This window comes from Gopherus flavomarginatus, chromosome 17, assembly GCF_025201925.1.
Source record: "Gopherus flavomarginatus isolate rGopFla2 chromosome 17, rGopFla2.mat.asm, whole genome shotgun sequence".
NCBI lineage: Eukaryota > Metazoa > Chordata > Testudines > Testudinidae > Gopherus > Gopherus flavomarginatus.
In genome coordinates, this window is record NC_066633.1 from 5,955,255 (window position 1) to 5,976,088 (window position 20,834).

General features: G+C 42.6%; 1 protein-coding gene across 2 annotated transcripts; it reads right to left on the reverse strand.

Moving 5' to 3' along the window:
• Positions 1-1,271: 1,271 nt before the first annotated feature.
• On the reverse strand, positions 1,272-15,204 carry TMEM250 (transmembrane protein 250). 2 transcript variants are annotated; one of them, XM_050926977.1, is made up of 4 exons: positions 15,033-15,204; positions 9,820-9,892; positions 3,486-6,696; positions 1,272-2,598 (listed from the first exon to the last, which is right to left on the reverse strand). In XM_050926977.1, the coding sequence occupies exon 3, from the start codon at positions 6,561-6,563 to the stop codon at positions 6,144-6,146; it is 420 nt and encodes a 139-aa protein (XP_050782934.1). In that variant the 5' UTR covers positions 6,564-6,696; positions 9,820-9,892; positions 15,033-15,204; the 3' UTR covers positions 1,272-2,598; positions 3,486-6,143. The 2 variants fall into 2 exon arrangements, with proteins under 2 accessions (XP_050782934.1, XP_050782933.1); XM_050926976.1 differs by lacking the exon at positions 9,820-9,892.
• Positions 15,205-20,834: the final 5,630 nt, after the last annotated feature.

The window sequence follows — 20,834 nt, forward strand, 5'->3', positions numbered from 1 at the left end:
TGGTGGGGTGCTTGTGTTGGTTTTGGGAGTAGGGGCAAATGAGCTCCTACTTCCTCTTGAAATAAGAGAGGCTCAAAAAAAAAAAAAATCCATGACCTGCACTTAACACAGTAGCTTTCAAAGCCCTTTACAACCTCCCAGCCACATTCTCTAGGTCCTGCAGCTGGTGTACTCGTTTACCATTCTGTGAAGTGGGTGGAAGACAATGAGTCAAACAGTCATGCATGCAAGGCTGTTTTTGTAGTTTCATTTATTATAAAGGGTAAAATCCACTCATCCTTGCACTATACCTAAATAATCTGGCTTTGCGTCGGGAACGTCCACTCCCCCAAGCAGGGTGACCAGACGTCCCGATAAAATAAGGACTGTCCCAATATTTAGGTATCTGTCCCGCATCCCGACCGATCTTTGGTTGGGATGCAATTTTTTGTTTTGCTCCATCAGTGGACCTCTCCTCCCCATGTATCCCGATATTTTCTCCCTCTCATCTGGTTACCCTCCCCCCACCCCAAGTTCTGTGGCTGATATTCTAGGCTTTGGGCAGTAGTTAGTAGCTATGGCCTCGTTGTGCCCCTTATGGGAAGGTTTTGGGTTTCTGGAGCCACATGAATGCGGCTCCAGAAGTTTATCTTTTCCTGCTTGCAATCGCCCTCTCCATGCTTGGCCTCTCTGGGGCCCATGGCTTCATTGGCTATAAAACATTCCACAAAGCTGACCAATCAGTGTAGACCAAGACAAACCATATTCAGCATCTATCTTGGACCCGTGTATGCTGCTGCCACTCACTCTCCCATCTGAGTACCTTCTATGTAAAATCAGTAGCAATAACAACATCCCCAGTAGATGCTATGGAGTCACTGACTGCTGAATCGTGATTACAATGCTGTAGTATAGTCTCATCTCCACACGGGAGAGAGACAGCGGACAGCAACCTGAGCAGTTACTCCACACCTGCAAGGGGATATGGCAAGACATAAGTCATGTTAGTGCAAGGGACTGGGGGTCAGGACTTCTGGCTCTCCCAGTAACTCCTTGGTGACTAACCTTCCTAATCGTTAATTTACCCAGCTATAAACATTGAGACAATTACACTCACAAGGATGTCTGTGAGGCTTAATTACTTGGGCCTGATTCTCTACTGCCTCGCACCTGCTGTAGTAATTTACATCTGTGCAATGTGGGTGTCAAACAATACCAGAGCAGAGTGGTAGCATCTTTGTAAAACAGTATCTCTAACATTTTCTCATTGGTTTAAACAACCAATCCATTCAGACGTTTAATAAAAATGTTTAATTAAGGTGGCACGTTTCATAAAGAACTCAACAGGCACTCGAGACACTGAGTTGTATCCATGTTTCAAAAGGTTAACATGGTGCAAATCAAACACCTTGCATTGTAGTTTATACATTCATCAGTTAAAGGGCAGAGCTAATGCGACTTTGTTACCACACATGCAATCATCCTTGCCCTTAAGTCTGCTGTAACAGATTGGGAGTTCCAGCTTCAAAAACATAAAGGTCTTCCATTCCCTGCATATCTGAAACCTGCAATGACTTGAAAAGGAGATATCAAAGGGAGTTTGGGATGTGCAAAGACTGCAGGATTGGGCCCCGAAGGGACACTGTCAGATCAAATACAGCCCAATATGTAGGTCTGGTAAAAATAATCTCTCTCAAAACTTATTTCTATTTGTCTTGCTTCTATGGTTTCTATTAAAATTCCTCTGGAAGCATTTTAAAAACCAAATAAACATTAATCTGCAGTATTTATAGCCCAAAGAAGCAGTATGACAGGATCAAGGAAACACTAACTAAAAACAAAAATGAAAGCGACCAGTTTATTCTCATTGTCCAAGATGAAATTGAAAAAGTGAAGCAAACATCACCAATGGGGAAAAGTTGATTAAATTTTTCAAATCGTTTCAGTTTTATTATCCATAGTTATTTGTAATATAATGAATTTTTTTGTCTAATTATTTTAATCTGACCATGTCTCTCTCATGTCTGAGTGAGTTTGGGAAACAGGAATAAATCCAAGGGAAAATTGATTTCCACAGTGGAGTAGGGTTTGCCCACACCTGCTCAGGCTAAAATATTTCTGGCAACTAACATTAATTTGCTATTTGTCTGACTCCTAAAGACATAGGAATAAATTCCAGCTTCTACCCGTTCTATTATTTGGTCTGTTCTGACCATTTTTTTTTTTTAAGAAAGGACTTTTGCAATGAAGAAAACTTTATGAGAAAAAATTGCTTATTGAAAGCACACGCTTTACTGTGTCGTTTACTCTGTCCATCATATAGCTTTGGCTTGGTTAACAGCTTTCTCCTCACAGCCTGCCTTCACGTCCTTGAACTTATAGGTCACTTTGAACATCTCAACTTCTCGAGAAAAACCTTTAATTAAAAGTAAACTTAAATGCTTAAAAACAAAATCCCTGTATTAAAAAAACTGATTACAATCCCAAATCTTTACCAAGATCTTACTTATTCAGCAACCTTCTAGGGATGTTGTGAAGATTAATTAGCTAGTGATTGTAAAACACTTTGAAGATGAAAAGTGCTAGGTAGGTGCCAAATATTATTCTATTCATGTACACCTAAAATGTTCAAGTTGACATATTTTAAAACAAATTATTTGAAAACCACTCCCTCTTCCTCTTACCTGCCCACATTGGTGTTCAAAGATCATTGTTTCCCCAGCTGCAGCAGATAACATCACTATCACCTATGCACTGTAAGGAATACAAGTCTTGCACTGGCTTAGTGCCCGTGACATATTTTTCCCTTTGTGTATTTAGTACCTTTCAACCAAAGATCACTAGCACTTTACAGAGGAAGGTAGGTATTATCCCCATTTTACAGATATGGAAAATGAGTCAGTTTCAGTGACTTACCCAAGCTCACAGCAATACAGTGACACATCTGGGAATAGAACCTAGGAATCTTGCTACTTGTTCGCCTGCTGTAACCATACCATGTATTTACAGCCTTCCAAGTTATCCACCTTTCCAGGAGAATCACAGAGTCCTGACGTCAGGTCTTGGTAAGTGAAGCTTTAGGGCATTGTGACAGCAGATATTTAGGCATAGGAAACAAATTGAGGGATCATTCTCATATATAGGGCACCATTTTCATCTACATTTAATCTTTTATGTGACCTTTTATCCTTGGTTGGCCTGCTCCTTTCCTTGATTTGATAAGCATTAGCCTTTTACTTGACTTCAGAAGGACATTCACTTGATACGTAATATCCAATTTTGGACACAGAGGGCCAGAATGGTGCTTTAGGAACACTGCAATGCACTGAAAAAATGCCTGGCTCCCTAGATCAACAAGGACTGGGACCACTGTAGATAGCTCATGCGGAAGATGGAACAGCTGAGTGGAAATCAAGAGAGCACACCGCCAAACTCTCCACTGATGCCTCTTTTGGCTGTTATTTAAATAAGCACTGAAAGAGATCCCCTCTGCCAAGAGTTTCTACCTGACTTAAAGCCAGAACTTGTGATGTGCCAGCCAGGCATAGGAGCACAAGTGGCTTTACCTAACTTTTGCACCTCTTGGATTTTGGATGGTTTGGGGGCTGCTGGGGCCTCCAGCGTTAGTCAGAGCAGCTCCATGGCTGCTGTAACTTACATTGCCTGCAGTGGCTCCCTGTGAATTGTCAGGGAGGCTAGGATAGTCAGTGCCCAGAGTGCTCCAACCCTTAGGCTGGGAGCTGCATGGAGAATAGAGATAACAGGGCATTGTTATCTCATTTGGGGACCCACCCTCCCCAGAGACCCGACGTAGCTTTGCTAGAAAGGGTCAGCGCACTTGAACCCAGAATCTGGGCCTCATCATTTTGGGAGGGAAGACTGGGGAATGGAAGTATCACAGAAGATCTCCCTCCCTCCCAGCAATTCTGGAAACTCATATATAAGAAATATAACTAAGGCAGTGATACTGTCATGGAGGTTGCAGATTCCATTACTTTCCAGGACCTCCAGGACTTCTGCTGGAGCAGCTGTCAGCCTTGGGGCTGCTCAAACCGCAGCTGCTGGAACAGTTGACCAGTGGCTAACCCCAGGGCCGCCGGAACAGCTGACCGGCAGCCAGCCGGAGTTGGGTCAGCCCCCCAGGAGCAGTGGCGGAGCTGGAGCAGCTGCAAATCCCAACAGCACTGTGAGTCGTGGCCGTCTGTGACTTTTACTAAAAATACCCACGACAAAATCTTAGCCTTAAATGTAAGATATTAGTAAAACAAAATAAGAATGTGTAAGGTGCTCAGACACAAGGGTGATGAGTGCAGGTTGGGTAGGCAGATGTAATAAACACAGCAGCTGGGTGAACTCTCCTAGAACAAAGCCCAAGGGGAGCAGTTACATGCACAGTTCTGGTAACTATCAAGGAGCATCAAGAGAACATGGCTTCTGGCACAACACTGATTAACCACTTTGCTCCCATGGAAACATCTCTCAGCTCCTGCAGTGCTGATCTAAGATTTATTCTGCCAAGACCCAACCTTAATCAGCACCCTGTGGTCAGTTTGCATTACTGGATTATCAGATTGTAAAGATAATTTCTGGTTTTGCTCTAGATTAAGGCTTCAGAGAGAAGCAGCCCTACTCTGCATCTGCAAATCTGCAAAACCAAATGTCTACCACCAAAAGGCACTGTCCCCATAAGCTGCAATGTAAAAACACCCTTTCCCTCTGCATATGAGTATGTATTGGACCCTATGAAGTAACCCTACTGAAGGAAATACAAACACGGAACCACACAAAATGTCTTTTCAATACATTAGTGACCTAATTCTCGTCTCACTTATACTAACTTTATATCAACATGACTCCATTGACTTCAATGGACTGAATTACAATGATTTGAAAACAGAAATAGGTCTTGGTCTTTGTAGCCAACCTTCTTGTAAGAAATCAATCTGCAATTCCTTACAGAAAAATGGGGAAAGGGACCACATTCTAAGTCTGTTCTGAGTAACTGCTGGTAACTCTGAATAGACACTTTGGGCCAGGCTCTGAACTCACTTGCAGTTATGTGTAAATTGATTTCAGGGGAATCACCCCAGATTAAGATCGGTGTGACCGAGATCAGAACTTGTCTCTCGATTATTAAATCATCAGAAAAAGTTTCTAATGACTTGACCTTCCACTGCCACAACTAGTGGCAAAGCCAGAATATTTCCTCTATATTATTAAAGAATTCACAATGCTGCACTTACAGATTTTGGTTACTTTTCAAGTTCCCCTAGATGAAGGACACCATAGCCTGATCTCACTTCCACTGGTGCAATTCAGGGGTAACTTCCATGAAGATACTAGAGCAAACCCAAAGAAAGAAAGATCGGAATCAGGTCCAGATATGTTAGGCATTAAGGAAGAGATGGAAATGAGTTACTCTAGGCCTATCATTTTCCAGTGGTTTATTTGCTGAGGGTGGAATTTTCAAAAGCACTTAGCACTGGGCCTAACTCTGCTTCCATTACTTCACATGGGAATGATATGTCAGTGCCAAGTGATTCTGGAAGATCCCACCCTAAATGCCTAAAGAGGGGTAAGCCGCTCAAAGCTATCAACGCAGCAGACTGAGGTAAATACAATATCAAAATGGTCCAAATACATCGCTGGTGTAAGTCTACTGAAATCATTGATGAATTTGGCCCAATATGTTTAGCAAAGGATAATACAAGTCCAGAATACACCAAGGGAGAAGAGTGGGTAGATAGGAATATATATTACTTGCACAGGACATCATTGAACATTTTTAGAAAGAGGATACAGATGATTAAAGGGGCAGGGTGCAAAATTATTTGGCTTCCCTCCTCCAGTTAAATCACTGCCCTTTCCATGCCCACTGGAATAGTTCAGCAGGCTAGACTCCTATGGACTGAAAGGAAATGTATGTAGTTTTCACTGTGGAAACAAAAATTGAATGTAGCCCATTTAAAATCAGGGATTGTAACTCAGCAGCACCCCAGCCCTCAAAAAAATAAAAATAAACCCAATTCCAGAGACAGGTACATGAATTTATCAAAATCTAGCACTGATAAATAAATTTGTATTTAAAAAAAGGCAAAGGAGATATCCAAAGGTTTTGGGGTAGAGTTAGAGTCACCTCCTGAGCCCACATGCGCTCACTTTATTTACATATCCACAAACACCATGAAACACCAGCCCAGCCCCCCCACTAGCAGCATGGTCACGTGAATTCCATAGATGAGCAGTTCATTCATGAGGCTGAAGTCCACCCGCCTTCGCCCCAACAAGAGGAGGATGATGGAGAGTTTGTACTGGAAACGCAGAAAGATCCGGATGCCCAGGTACTGAAGGCAAAACAAGATAGAGAGCGCCACCCAGAGGATGGAGGTAAACAGGCTGCAGCTGAAGTACAGCAGGAAACGAATGAATCCATACATCCATCGGGATTTCAGATAGATGTCGAAGTTGTTGTACTTGGTGCGCACCAAGTGAGTGGTCCTTACTGGGCCACAGGCTGAATGCAGACATGTTGTGTGGGGGCCGTGGAAAGAACGGACACGGCGGGGAATGGGGATTACAGGCATCAGGCACCCCACAGTTCACAGAGTCCCAGACCAGGATTTGCAGTGCACATACCAAATGTCATCCATTAATATGGAAAAGATTCAGCAACCTATGAATGCAAACTTTCTGCTGAATTTCCAGGAAGGAACAGGCCTGCAGGAAGGAACAGAAGGAAAACACATTTAAAAAACTCCAGAGGGAGATAAAGAGAGTCTGGTGGATCTATTCCAACCTGGTGCTATTTACAGCCACCTTGCAAAACTTTACTCACTCTGTTGCCTGGGGTAATGTATTTTTTGATGGGCAAGTAAAATAGAATTTTTTCCACTACTGCCTAACTGGATGATTACAAAACACCCAATCTGCATGGTATCTAGGTTATAATATTAACCTATCATCAACCTCACTATGGTAATGGAGTGGAAACAAGAGGACTGTGTCTCTGAGTTGGTATATTTTCATGACAATTTTGCAAGGTTGACTAACATATAGCATATCCCCTTAATCAACAGGGCATGATACCGCAACACGAGCAGTCCTTACCCATGTCAGTAGTCCCATTGATCCATGGGTTTTCATTTGATCCTTATTCACTTATAAGTAACACTCTATTCAAGTGAGGCTTTCAACATACTGTGCAAATAAATACAGGACATAGTACAAACAACAGCAATTCTGGGCTCCTGCTAATTTTTAAACCTTGCTAAGCATTATAGAATCACAGAATCGAAGGACTGGAAGGGACCTTGAGATGTTTTCTAGTCCAGTCCCCTGCATTCAGGGCAGGACTAAATATTCTCTAGACCATCCCTGACAGATGTTTGTCTAACTTGCTCTTAAAAATCTCCAATGATGGAGATTCCACAGTGTCCCTAGGCAATTTATTTCAGTGCTTAACTACCCTGACAATTAGGAAGTTTCTCCTAATGTCCAACCTAAACTGCTAAGCTTGCTGCAATTTAAGCCCACTGCTTCTTGGCCTATCCTCAGAGGTTAATGAGAACAATTTTTCTCCCTACTCCTTATAACAATCTTTTATGTACTCAAAAACTGTTATCATGCCCCCCAGGTCTTCTCTTCTCCAAACTAAACAAACCCATTTTTTTTTCCAATCTTCCCTCACAGGTCATGTTTACTAGCCCTTTAATCATTTTTGTTGCTCTTCTCTGGATTTTCTCCAATTTGTCCATATCTTTCCCGCAATGTGGCGTCCAGAACCAGACACAATACTCCAAATGAGCCCTAATCAACGTGGAATAGAGCGGAGGAATTATTTCTTGTGTCTTGCTTACAACACTCCTGCTAATATATCCCAGAATGATGTTTCCAACAAACAAAATGAAAACAATGGAACATTTTGCAAGAAAAACAAAGCAATGTCCCTTCGCTTGGATGAGCCTGGAAGGCTCACTGTCATCGCAATTCCCTGTGCTCCATAGTTTTAGAAGGTATTTACCTACCTTATTTCTCCCTTTATATTCTACAAAGATAAATGAAATACCCATAGTCTTACACAGTGTTTATGATTTATAATCTTGGCATGTTTCCATGTAACCTTTGTTATTATTTGACAGTGATGAGCATTAGTCTGTTAGCTACTCTCTGTTTCACCTCATGCTTTTAATGTGCCAACTTCCAGGAATTATCAGATGACAATACACTAATCAGACAATGCTATTAAGTAATGAGGAATTTCCCTAGCCTCCTTCCACACCTCATAACATTGTTTCTTGTTATTACTTTGCATCTTACAGCTGGAGAAAGTTCAGACACACAGGCCTGGAAAGTTCTCTCTTTTGCTGAAGGAGAAATACTATCATTGCTAGGACTAACAAGAAATTTCACTTTATTATTAGACCATTCTTTGAAACTAATTCCTATTATTACCAAGGCTACTATTAGTTAATTATAAGGTTATAATACCTTATATGCCAGTATTGTAAAGTACTTTACAAACCTCACAACAACCTCATTAACTCAATGTGTGACTTTGGGCAAGTCACAACCACTCTCTGCCTCAGTTAACTGTGTAGAGATAATAATCCTGACCTATTGGATAGGGCCATGTATTGGTGCACTGTTTAAGGTGAAATCCCCAAGTAAATTCTGCCTAATAACCAATGCACAGTATGACCCAGAGGCTTAACAGAGAGGAAAATTAATGGTGTTGTGGTTGAGTTATTTGAGAGATCTAGGGATCTGCTCCTGGGTCTATCGGGGCATCCTATATGACCCTAAACAAGTCACCTTCCCAGTCTTTGCTACAGCCTCCCATCTGTAAAATGGGAATAATAATTCCCTACTTTACAAGAGTTTTATACGAACAAATTTAGTACAGTGCTCAGGTACTATCATGACAAACATTACAGAAAAAGCTCAAAACATACAATTAATTCAAGTTTCTAAAGTGCTTTGAGATCCTTGAGTGAAAGACAATACATAGATGCAAAGCATTATTATTATTCTAATCATATTATGAATTATTCTTAATCCTGTGATTAAGAAAATGAAGTATCTTTCTAACAGATGAAGTTCTAGATTAACTTAAGACATGGCAGTATATGTAACAATGTGCTTCCACATACTATACTGCTTTTAAGTGATTTTTTTAAATAAAAATATTGTGAATGGACAAATTACAAAACTTAGAACTTGGTATATTCATGTATTAGATAGGGCAGTATCAACAACATTTTATATATTATTTTTTATTGTATTTTTAAAAATACAATCTCTTCTTGAATATCTTTAATTGGAACATTTTTGAATATTCTAAAATCCTTCCTGAAGACCCTGTTCCCGCAAACTCTTATGCACCTACTTAATTTTACTCAGATGAGTAGCCCCACTGAAGTCAACTGAACTACTTACCTACTTAAGAGTAAGTACATTAGTAAGCATAAGTGTCAGAGCATTAAAACCTGATTTCTGAATCTGCTCTGTTCTACCTTGCCCATGAATACTCCCCCTTTTCATGGTATTATGCTGGGGTGTAGTTAAGATACTGGCTTTATGTCTGAGCCCTATCATAGAGGGAGAGTTGTTATTCTCTCCCATGAAACAATCAGCAGGGTAATCTGAGATATGCTTCAGCTTCTGAGCTGACCAGGTCATTTAACAGCAACAGCTTGTTCTCATTTGCATGCTGCTGTGCCCATCATGTAAACATAAATGACTTTTAATGGGTCTATGCTCTTAGATAAGATTAACACTGACACTGTAGCAGGTGTGGGAGGGTGTGTTGTAAAATGAAATGTAAACTTTTAAGAATATTACATTTTTAATGGCATAACCATCCATTCAGCAAAAGGTCGATAATCCGTTGGTTTTTCTGGATGCCATTTAACGCCTGCAATGAAATAATATTTGACATTTTCCAGTGCCACCTGACTTGTTAGGTACAGTGAAAAAGATTGCTAAGGCGCTTCACAGCTCCACAACTTTCTAGGTTGGAGCTGATCTAAAAAATAAAAAAAACAAGTTTCATCTTGCTGACTTGAAACTTCCAAACTACTGAAACAATTGTCTTCTGATCTATCTCACTAAGACTTCAAAAAATATCAAGCCAAGTCTGAAGCACATAATATATTGTAGTTTATTGCATACATGGCTGTCTTATATTATACTGTACATAGTAGCAATTTGACAAATAATTTATAATGTTATAAAGAGAGACCTCTATTAAGGTATAAGCTCAAGGAACAGAGTTAATGTCACGCTTCCAGTTGTAGCTTCAAAGGAATCCCTCAATCTTAAAGTTCAGCAAGTGCATAAGTGATTTCATGACTAGGGCCTAACTCTGAAATTGTAGACTTTTAGGTGCTTGATCTCTCAGGGAAGGTCTACACTTAAAACACAGCAATGGTGCTGCTGTAGCACTTCAGTGAAGACACTACTATGCCAATAGGAGAGCTTCTCCCATTGGAATAGTCTATCAACCTCTGCAAGGGGCAGTAGCTATGGCAACAGGAGAAGCCCTTCTATCAACATAGCACTGTCTACACCATGGTTTACATTTTTCACATCCCTGAATGACATAGTTAAAGTGATGTAAGTTTATAGTGGAGACCTGGACTCAGCCTTAATATTGTATTAATGCTAGTTTTCTGCAAGGATATAACAAATTATGTTTCACATATCTATAGCACCTTTCTTCCCAAAAGCTACTGGATCTGTGTGGAGGAAGGTCCACTGAAATCATTAAAGTTCAGAACAGGTGCAAGGTTCTATTCACACGGCTCCAACTAATATGGGCCTAATTCATTCATCTCCACAAATTACAACTGCCACAGGGATAGAAAAGATCAACCAGCTGATGCACAGTACCTTGCACAAAAGAGGGAGAATGGAAATTTTCCCCAGAAACTGTTAGGCAATTTCCCCCTCTTACTACAGTATGTTTAAGGCCCATTAGAGACCCTACAGGACATAGAGTGAAAATTGTTAATCTCAGTGATTAATGCTAAGCACTTAAATCTGTATTTAGGCACCTAAAGTTCCTAACTATGGATTTGGATACCTAACTTTATGCACTGTATTTTGAAGATTTTGGCTTTTTTTCTTTTTCTTTTCTTTCTAAAGATCTGTTGCTGCAAGGAAGTATCTATCTCAGGAGGATGAAAAGCTGAGTCAACTCCTTCTGGATTTCAAGTATCAGAGGGGTAGCCGTGTTAGTCTGGATCTGTAAAAGCAGCAAAGAATCCTGTGGCACCTTATAGACTAACAGAGGTTTTGGAGCATGAGCTTTCGTAGGTGAATACCTACTTCGTCAGTTGCATCTGACAAAGTAGGTATTCACCTACGAAAGCTCATGCTCCAAAACCTGTTAGTCTATAAGGTGCCACAGGATTCTTTGCTGCTTTCTGGATTTGATACTGTGGTTCTAGGAATTTCAACTCAAAGGCTTAGACCATCCCATCGCTCAGTGTCAGTCTGGATCCAGGCTCTCACAACACAAAACCCTCACCACCGTCAGCACCCTTTACCATGCTGTCAGGCTAAAGATCTGAATGTCATTGAAAATTGAGTCCCCTTCTACCCTTTCAGACATTTCCCTGCTTGCTAAAGTAGATGGGGGAATGCATGTGCACACATATAAAGTGCTGCCCATGATGATCCCATTCTGCGGGTAAATGGAGGCATCGGTCTCCAAGGCAAGCAAGCTGGCACATTTTATTCTCTCTTTATATAAAGGGTGCTCATGATGAAAATGCTATAATTACCTCCTATAACACCAATTCTACTAGAATCACACTAGATTCGGTCCAGTGTTGTTTAATATATTTATTTGTGATCTGGAAAGGGAGGTAAACAGTGAGGTAGCAAAATGTGCAGATGACACACAATTATTTAAGTTAGTCAGGTCCAGAGAGGCTTGTGAGGGACTTCAGAGGGACCCAAACTAGCTTGGTGAATGGGCAACACAACAGCAAATGAAGTTCAATGTAGATAAATGAAAAGTAATGCACGTTGGAGGGAAAAATTATATTCCTCATACACCTTGCAAGATTCTAAATTAAGACTATCAATTCAGGAAAGGGATCCGGGTGACACTGTGGCCAATGAAGACCTTGGCTCGGTGTGCAGCTAGGGCCAAAAAATCAATCACTGTTAGGATGCATAAGGATTGAGATGGAGACTACAGAGCGTATTACAATGTCATTCTGTAAATCAGTGATGTGGTCTCATCTACAATACCATGTGCAGTATTGGTAACACCCCTCTCCGCACCCCCCCCCCCCCAAAAAAAAAGGATAATCCAGAATTAGAAGGAGTTCGAGATAAGAGTGATGAGAATGATCAGTGGCCTGGAAAATCTCTCAACTGAAAAGAGATTTACAAGACTTGGATTATTTACCTTACAAATAAAGAGCGGACATGATAAAAAATGTATAAAATGACAACGGTAGATCAGGAGTTAACAAAATTTTGCAGAGTTATTAAACCTCATGCTTTTTCTAATTTAAGAGATTAGGAGATCTAATTGCGGGGGAGGGGCAGTTATTCCCACATGTACCTAATATGAGGTTTCTTGCACCTTCCTCTGAAGCAACTGCTGCTGGCCACTATCAGACATGATACTAGACTAGATGGGTTGTGGCTGATCCAGTCTGGCAATGCATATATTGATAGAGTCATAGATTCTAGGGTCAGAAGGGACCAATGTGATCATCTAGTCCAACCCCCTGCACAAAGCAGGCCACAGAACCCTACCCATCCAGTTCTATAACAAACCCCTAACCTATGCCTGAGTTATTGAAGTCTTCAAATTGTGGTTTGAAGACCTCAAGCTGCAGAGAATCCACCAGCAAGTGACCCATGCCCCATGCTGCAGGGGAAGGCGAAAAACCTCCAGGGCCTCTGCCAATCTGCCCCGGAGGAAAATTCCTTCCCGACCCCAAATATGGCGATCAGCTAAACCCTGAGCATGTGGGCAAGACTCACCAGTGAGCACTCAGAAAAGAATTCTCTGCAGTAACTCAGATCCCATCCCATCCAACATCCCATCACCAACCACTAGGCATACTTATCTGGCGATAATCAAAGATCAATTGCCAAAATTTGGCTCTCCAATCATACCATCCCTTCCATAAACTTATCAAGCTTAATCTTAAAGCCAGATATGTCTTTTGCCCCCACTACTCCCCTTGGAAGGCTGTTCTAGAACTTCACTCCTCTAATGGTTAGAAACCTTAGCCTAATTTCAAGTCTAAACTTCCTAGTGTCCAGTTTATACCCATTCGTTCTTGTATCTACATTGGTACTAAACTTAAATAATTCCTCTCCCTCCCTAATATTAATCCCTCTGATATATTTATAAAGAGCAAGCATATCCCCCCTCAGCCTTCTCTTGGCTAGACTAAACAAGCCAAGCTCTTTGAGTCTCCTTTCATATGACAGGTTTTCCATTCCTCGGATCATCTTAGTAGCCCGTCTCTGAACCTGTTCCAGTTTGAATTCATCCTTCTTAAACATGGGAGACCAGAACTGCACACAGTATTCCAGGTGGGGTCTCACCAGCGCCTTATATAAAGGTACTAACACCTCCTATAAATCAATAATATATATATATATATGACATACACCATTACATGTACACACGGACACCAAATAACACATGATACGCACACACACATTTGGCAGAGCACGCTCACACCATCAAAGAAGGTTCTGTGAGATGAGCAGTTTGTTGCAGCCACAAACCACAACATAGCACTGGACAGAACGACATTTCCTAGCAGTAGCCTGATATCAGAGTAGCACAGGAGCAAGAAGCTACCGCAATACCCATCCACAGAACAAGCTGATGTGGGCAGGGCCACCTCCCTTACAGAAGATTTACACACAATACCCCCCCACAACACACACCCCTTGCCAAATCTACTACCCCAAGGCCCAAGCCATTAACTTCCTCCACATCCTTTTGCTCCCATCTCTTCCTCCCTGCTCTTTTTTGTTCTCTTTGTGGCCCTTGCCCTCCTCCCAACTATGGGGAGACATGACTGAGGTCTATAAAACCGTGAGTGGGGTGGAGAAAGTGAATAGGGAAGTATAATTACCCCTTCACGTAACATAAGAACCAGGGGTCACCAGATGAAATAAAGAGGCTGCAGGTTTAAAACAAACATAAGGAAGTAGTCCTTACACAACACACAGCGAACCTGTGGAACTCCTTCCAGGGAACGCTGTGAAGGCCAAAAGCGTAACAAGGTTCAAAAAGAGAATTTGATAAATTCATGAAAACGAGCTGTGTGTAGCTTGAGTGCCTACCTCTCTCACTAAGGGTATGTCTACACTACTCGCCAGATCGACCTCCGAGCCCTCTCCCTTTGACTCCTGTACTCCACCGCTGCAAGAGGCGCAAGCAGAGTCGACGGGGGAGCAGCAGCAGTCGACTCACCGCGGTGAAGGCAAGTCGATCTAAGTAGGTTGATTTCTGCTATGTTATTCAGCTGAAGTTGCGTAACTTAGATCGATCCCCCCCAGTGTAGACCAGAGCTGCGAGAAGTTGGGCAAATAAGAGATGTTACCTCACCCACCGTGTCTCGCTGGCCAGGCACAGCTACAACAGGCACACATAGAGGACTGGTCCACAAAGGAGACCCAAGGTGGGTGAGCCAGTGTGTTTTACGGGCCCGTCCCTTGGTGACGGAGATAGGCAGAGCTCTTCTCGGTCGGGGAAGGCACGGGGCCCGTCCCAGGCGGAAGAGGTGGGTTCGCCTCAGGGGTAACACACACGCTACGGGGCCCTTCACGGCGGAGTGGTCAGTTAACGGCGCTGCAAAGGCCCATCGGGGCTATGAGCCGAGAGGGGCAGGGACGCAGCCCCACGCCCGGGGTCCCCAGCCGCGGACTGCCAGGAGCTGGGACAGGCCGTGGGTCACTGGGCGACCGCCCCATTCTCTCCCTCGGGGGCACCCGGCACCGGCCACAGGGCTCGCTCCCCCCTTCCCCCGCCCCAGCAGCCGCACACCGGGGCTGACACTCACCGCGCTGCCCATGGTCCCGGCCCGAGTGGCCGCCGCTACTGGGGGCAGGTGTCCCGGGCCCGACGGGGGCCCGGGCCTGAGCTCAAGCGCTGCTATGCGCATGTGCGGGCCAGCGGTGCTCGGGCTCCAACCGGTACCGGCAGAGGCGACTGAGGGGGTGGCGCGGAATGATGATGTCATCATCGAGCGCCTCGCCTCGCCTCCCCTGAGAGCAAAAGAGGAGCCGCCAGGGTGGGGGGAGCCTGTCGCCCGGGTAACGGGGGAGGGACAAGAACAGGCGGCGAGGGGGCGGGGAGTGGGGGGCAATGAGGAGGGGAGTGAGTAAGAGCGAGGGGAGTGGGAATAACGGGGGGAGGGGGCTCAGGGGCAATGGGGAGGGGAGTGGGGGCAATAACGGGGGGGATAATAATTGGGGGGACAGAGGGGGCGGCAGTAGCAAGGGAAGTGGGGGCAATAAAGGGGGGGATAATAATTGGGGGGACAGAGGGGGCGGCAGTAGCAAGGGAAGTGAGGGCAGTGTTGGCGCCAGCGGGGGTGTTAGTTCTGTTGCCCCCATTTCTCACTATCCGATTCCGGGGCTGCCCCTGTTTCCCCCGGGCAGAGGACAGCTGGGCCCCCCCACAGGCAAGCAGCGAGGGTTAATGAACGGCTGCCCAGCGCTGCAGCGTTTCGGGGGCCCTGCGCTGGCTGGTGCGCGTGCAGCCCATGAGCTTGGGGGCTGGCGGGCTGCACCCCGGGCCCGAACCGAGCGAGCAAAGCGCAGCCCAGCCAGGCTCGCCTCTCCTCTCCCGGGCTCTCTCGACGTTAGGGGACAGCGCCAGGGAAACTCGTTGGCACCACCTGCTGCCCTGCCGTCCAGCTCACTGCATCTGCTCCAAGGTCGGCTCAGTTGGTACAGGAACAGAACCGTTTGAAACTTACAAGCGGTGTTCATGTTTTGTAAATTCCCATTGGTAAGAACTCGAAAGGCACCGCTTACCAGGAGGTGAAGTCCCTAATTTAGTGGTCTTTTTAGAAATCCGCAGAGAAAGCTGACTTTTCCCAATCTTTGCAATTGTTTGTTGGTTATAACTCTGAATTTTTGTATTTTCCTAAATATATACGTATATTTACAAATACATATGTACAAAAATAATGCGCGTCTTTCCCGTTTAAATCAGACACGTTACACCAGGGATGCATTTAGCCTGCTACCTTTTTTCAGTTTCACACAACCCAGACTTTCCGCCTCGTTCAGTGAACGATTTGAAATGAACTTTCAGTTTTCTATACATTCACATTTGAAATGTTTTATTACTAAATTCTTATTTAGTCAAAACCAAACTGTGGAAAATTGTCAAATGAAATTTCAACAATAATTATAATATGTTTCCTAATATGGATTTGTGTGCAGTGTTATTTCGGAAGTTCTTTTAAATAAAAATACCCAGGCTCCTGCTTAAAATAAGATATATGCAATGCTCTTTCAGACCCCATTCTGGCATAAATAAAAGTATGTACCTCATCAGTGACTACTAGAAAAAAATGTATTTTGACTTCTCAGGGTCTTTCCTTATCATGCTTGTATTTCTCATGTGTTTGTGTAGACATTTAGTCGAGCAGGGCCAAGCAAAACAGTAAAATTTGTTTCAGAGTGGTAGCGGTGTTAGTCTGTATCAGCAAAAAGAACGAGGAGTACTTGTGGCACCTTAAAGACTAACAAATTTATTTGGACATAAGCTTTCGTGGGCAAAAACCCACTTAATTGGATGTATTGTATTTGTCAAACAACAGCAAAACTTTTTTTTTCTAGAATGTTTCCACTGGACAACATATTTGGCTAAATTTAGATTAAAGAAAATGTAATTTCTTAAAACATACAATACCACAGCATGATAGAAAAAATATATTCTTACCCAACCAAAACAGGTAGATTTGATTTTTCAAAGAGTGGTGGAACTCTGTCCTATTGGCTCTGTTCTGACCTTTCATACTCTCACAAACAGGTCTTTGTATTCACAGTACAACTTGCAGAGGGCCAAAGGGTGCCCGCATCCCCCCACCTCCACTGTATAACACTTCTTACAATTAGGAGTTTTAAAATTAATGTATGGAAATGGGGGGAAAACATTCCTTCTCTTAGTATGAAAGGGCCAGATCATGCTCTGGCTGTCTGTGCCACAATATTTTTTAAATTAAAGTTTCACAGTGTTGCTACAGTTACTGTTGCTGCCATAACAGTGGTGGGAGTGCTAGTGTAGGCAATGCTCCGAAGACTGCTGCCATTTTAAGCAGTGTGTTGTGTTCAAGCTGCTCAGTGCATGTCTGCACAACATGGTGGTTAAAATGATAGTGGATGCTAATGCTTTGGGGCAGGAGTCATCTCACTGTCTGTGTTTGTAGAGCACCCAGCACAGTGGGGTCTTGGTTCATGACTGGAGCTACTAGGTGTTACTGCAATACAAATAAATAGTAGTAATAATAATACATTGGCGCTCCCACTATTTCTGTCTTTGATGATTCTGTACCAGTGGTAGCAACCCCATGACATTTTTAGGGGGAAAAAATGTAGACATTATGTGCCCTATGACAACCCGTAAGAGGCAACAGATAACTCAAATTTAAATTAATGGAGTTTCTAACAAGTAGTGCTGTCGGGGGGAGAAGGGGCAGAGAGGGAATTGCCTATGTTTAAAGAGCAGTAGGTGTAGCATTTCCAGTAAATTGATATCTGCCTGGCCCCTTCGAATCATAGGACCGGAAGGGACTTTGAGAGGTCATCTAGTGTAGTCTCCTGCACTCATGGCAGGACTAAGTATTATCTAGACCATCCCTGACAGATGTTTGTCTAACCTGCTCTTAAATATCTCCAATGATGGAGATTCCATAATTTCCCTAGGCAATTTATTCCAGTGCGTAACCACCCTGACAGTTAGGAGGTTTTGCCTAATGTCCAACCTAAACTGCCTTTGCTCCAATTTAAGACCATTGCTTCTTGTCCTGTCCTCAGAGATTAAGGAGAGCAGTTTTTCTCCCTCCTCCTTGTAACAACCTTTTATGTACCAAACACAGCTCTATCAGGAGCAAACTAGATAGAATATTAAGTGGGATGCTACTGCTTAAGTTGTCCTAGCATATAGAGCCACTCAGAAATGTCAAGCATTACAAAGATCATGATTGAAAAGCCATTTCCTAGTAGATTAGGCCCAGGATTTGACCTACATTAAACCACAATACATTTAAGCACAGATTCAGTCCAGTTTATCCTGTGATTTCAAGAACCAACCAACGTGCTGTGGCCTGGGAGAAGGCCTTCAGAAGTAGGGCTGTGCCTTGGCCTGGTTCCAGATGGTGTCTATGTGCAACTGGAATGGTCAGAAGAAGTTTCTATATTAAAAACAGTAGGAAAAGGAAATGTCTTCCCTTCTATTTTCTCTAGTCTTGAAAAAGGAATACTTTCCAGTATGGAAGGATACAAAACTCACATCAGTCCCCTGCTCTGGTTATCCTTTAGGCTCTACCACAATGTAAACATTAAATAATAATAATTTGAGCCTGTGCAAGCCATGGTCCTGGAAAAGCTGAGGGAGTATCAACTAAGATGGCTGGGTCATGTGAGACAATGAGATGCAGACCTGTTGGCCAGAGAGTACAAGATCTAGTAGTCATGGGAAGACCAAGAAAAAGGTGGCTTGAGATGGTGAAGGAGTACATGAAAAAGGTTGGTGTCAGCTTGGAAGACACACACGACAAGAATACTTGGAGACAAAGAACAACAGCCACTGACCCCAATTAATGGGACAAGGCAAGAAACAAGAAAAGTTTGAGCCACCCAATAATACCAATAAGCCAGACCAATCATTAGAGGTTACAGCCACACTACATGGGCATTTGAAAGCACAGGACCGTACCCTTTGTAGCAGTGTACAATAACTTACTAATGCACATACTGTCTTCTGGGTTATTGCAACATTCTCTCTAGCTTATATCTGCACTGGAGAGTATTTTTATTCTGCATATAGGAAGAGAGAGAAGGGTTCCTGATGTATGCAGTGGGGAAAATTATAGCAAGGGTAATAGGGCAGCCTTATACTCCTAGCAAATTGCCCTTTCTATTTCTCCCACATACCTTCTGGTGGGAGGGAAAAGAGGAGGTGAAAAGTCCATAGATTTTCTCAATAGCACAAAACTGGAAACATCTGCTCAATGACTAAGATTAGCAAGACAGCAGTCTTCCATTTATCTCCCTCGGTCATTCCCTGGAATTAACTCTCAGGAACTGGAGCCCACAGCGAGGGAACAAGAGAAGTACAATTCAGTCAAGCTAGTGCATAATAAGAAAATTATGAAAATAGATTTGTCCAATCCCAGTCTTGGTTTCCCATCTTCTGATCTGGAAAATGCTGGGTCTGCTGCTGAATCTGGGTGCTGTAAGGGGGGTGGGAGATGGCAGTCCTCGTGATATCCAATAGCAGCCCCTCTGACTGATTAAGAAATGCCTTTGATACGTTCTAGAAATGTCCAGTCCTCAGCTAGTTCTGAGCAACTACAGGAACCAAAATGGAATGAGAGCAGAAGGGGTAACTCCTGGCAGCAGCCACATCAGTGATGTATTTCAAATGCAACTTTTTATGTTTCAGGTCTCAGTTACAAAAAGCAGACAGTAGGATCCACTTTTCTGCTTGTGGTATTTTGGCCACTTTGCTGTTTAAACGAATGAGTGTCCTCATAAATATAATGTCCTAGGTCCAAGTGGGAATTGAAGCTTTGATATTCAAAGAGATAAGAGATCAGATCTTAAACACTCGTAAGTTCAGTCCGAAGAGAACCCATCCACATACACTTTGGTGAGGCTATTGGTTGTATTTCTTTCCTGTGCTAATTTTACTAAAGACACAACTCATATTCCTGTTGATTGAACAGTTTTGTGTTGACAGGATTGAAGATTTGTGATGAAACTTATCATCGGCCCCAAGAGCAGGCCATTAGTACTAGTCAAAGTGGCCGGCTAGCACTGATATATTTTATGGCATGCTTAGAAGACAAACATACACATTTATATGTCACTTGTTGAAATATAAATGCTAACTTGTACTTCTTTCAAAACTTTTAATGAATTGTATACATTTCCAAAGATTTATAGCATGAACCGAATGGATCAAAATATTACTTTAAACATATTTGTCACTTTGGCAATAGAACAAAAAAAATCTGGAAGATACTGCGTTTAGAAATAAATCATAAATATATGCATCTTAAAGGAGTTTATTTTGGTCATTAATAGTTGATACCCCCTCCCCTCAAGAGCAGGATTTAAAGTTAAATTATGCAAAATCAAAAACAAACCTTATAATACTTAATCAAACATGCATAAAACTGTCAGGGCCAAATAAATTCTCTCAATTAACTTGCTTCAGATTGTGATTGCATTTACTAATTTAATCAACACTAGAATAATTTGGAGGCTGGGTAATGATGAATTACTATGGTTCTGCACATTAAGGGACGTTAAGGTAGTGCACTGAGACAAGAATGCAAGAAATGCTTTCTAGGTTGAGAGGAAAGAAAGTAACAGCTAAGATGCTACAACCCTTTTGTAATGGAAACAATTTCTTTGCTACAATTTCTTCTGGAAAATTGTTTCTACTGAAGATTTCAAATGTCTATCAAGTAGGCACATTACTTAGATAAATTACTGTCTGGTATGTTAATCTATATGATAATCTATTTTATTTAAGGATGAATTAAAAAGTGAAATGTTTCATGCATTAGTGTTGGCATTTGCTTTGCTTTTGAATGATTTTATGGGTGTGGCCTGGTGGG

Coding starts and splice junctions, on each gene's coding strand:
- TMEM250 (XM_050926976.1), bottom strand. CDS start 6,563: ATGCCTGTAATCCCCATTCCCCGCCGTGTCCGTTCTTTCCACGGCCCC.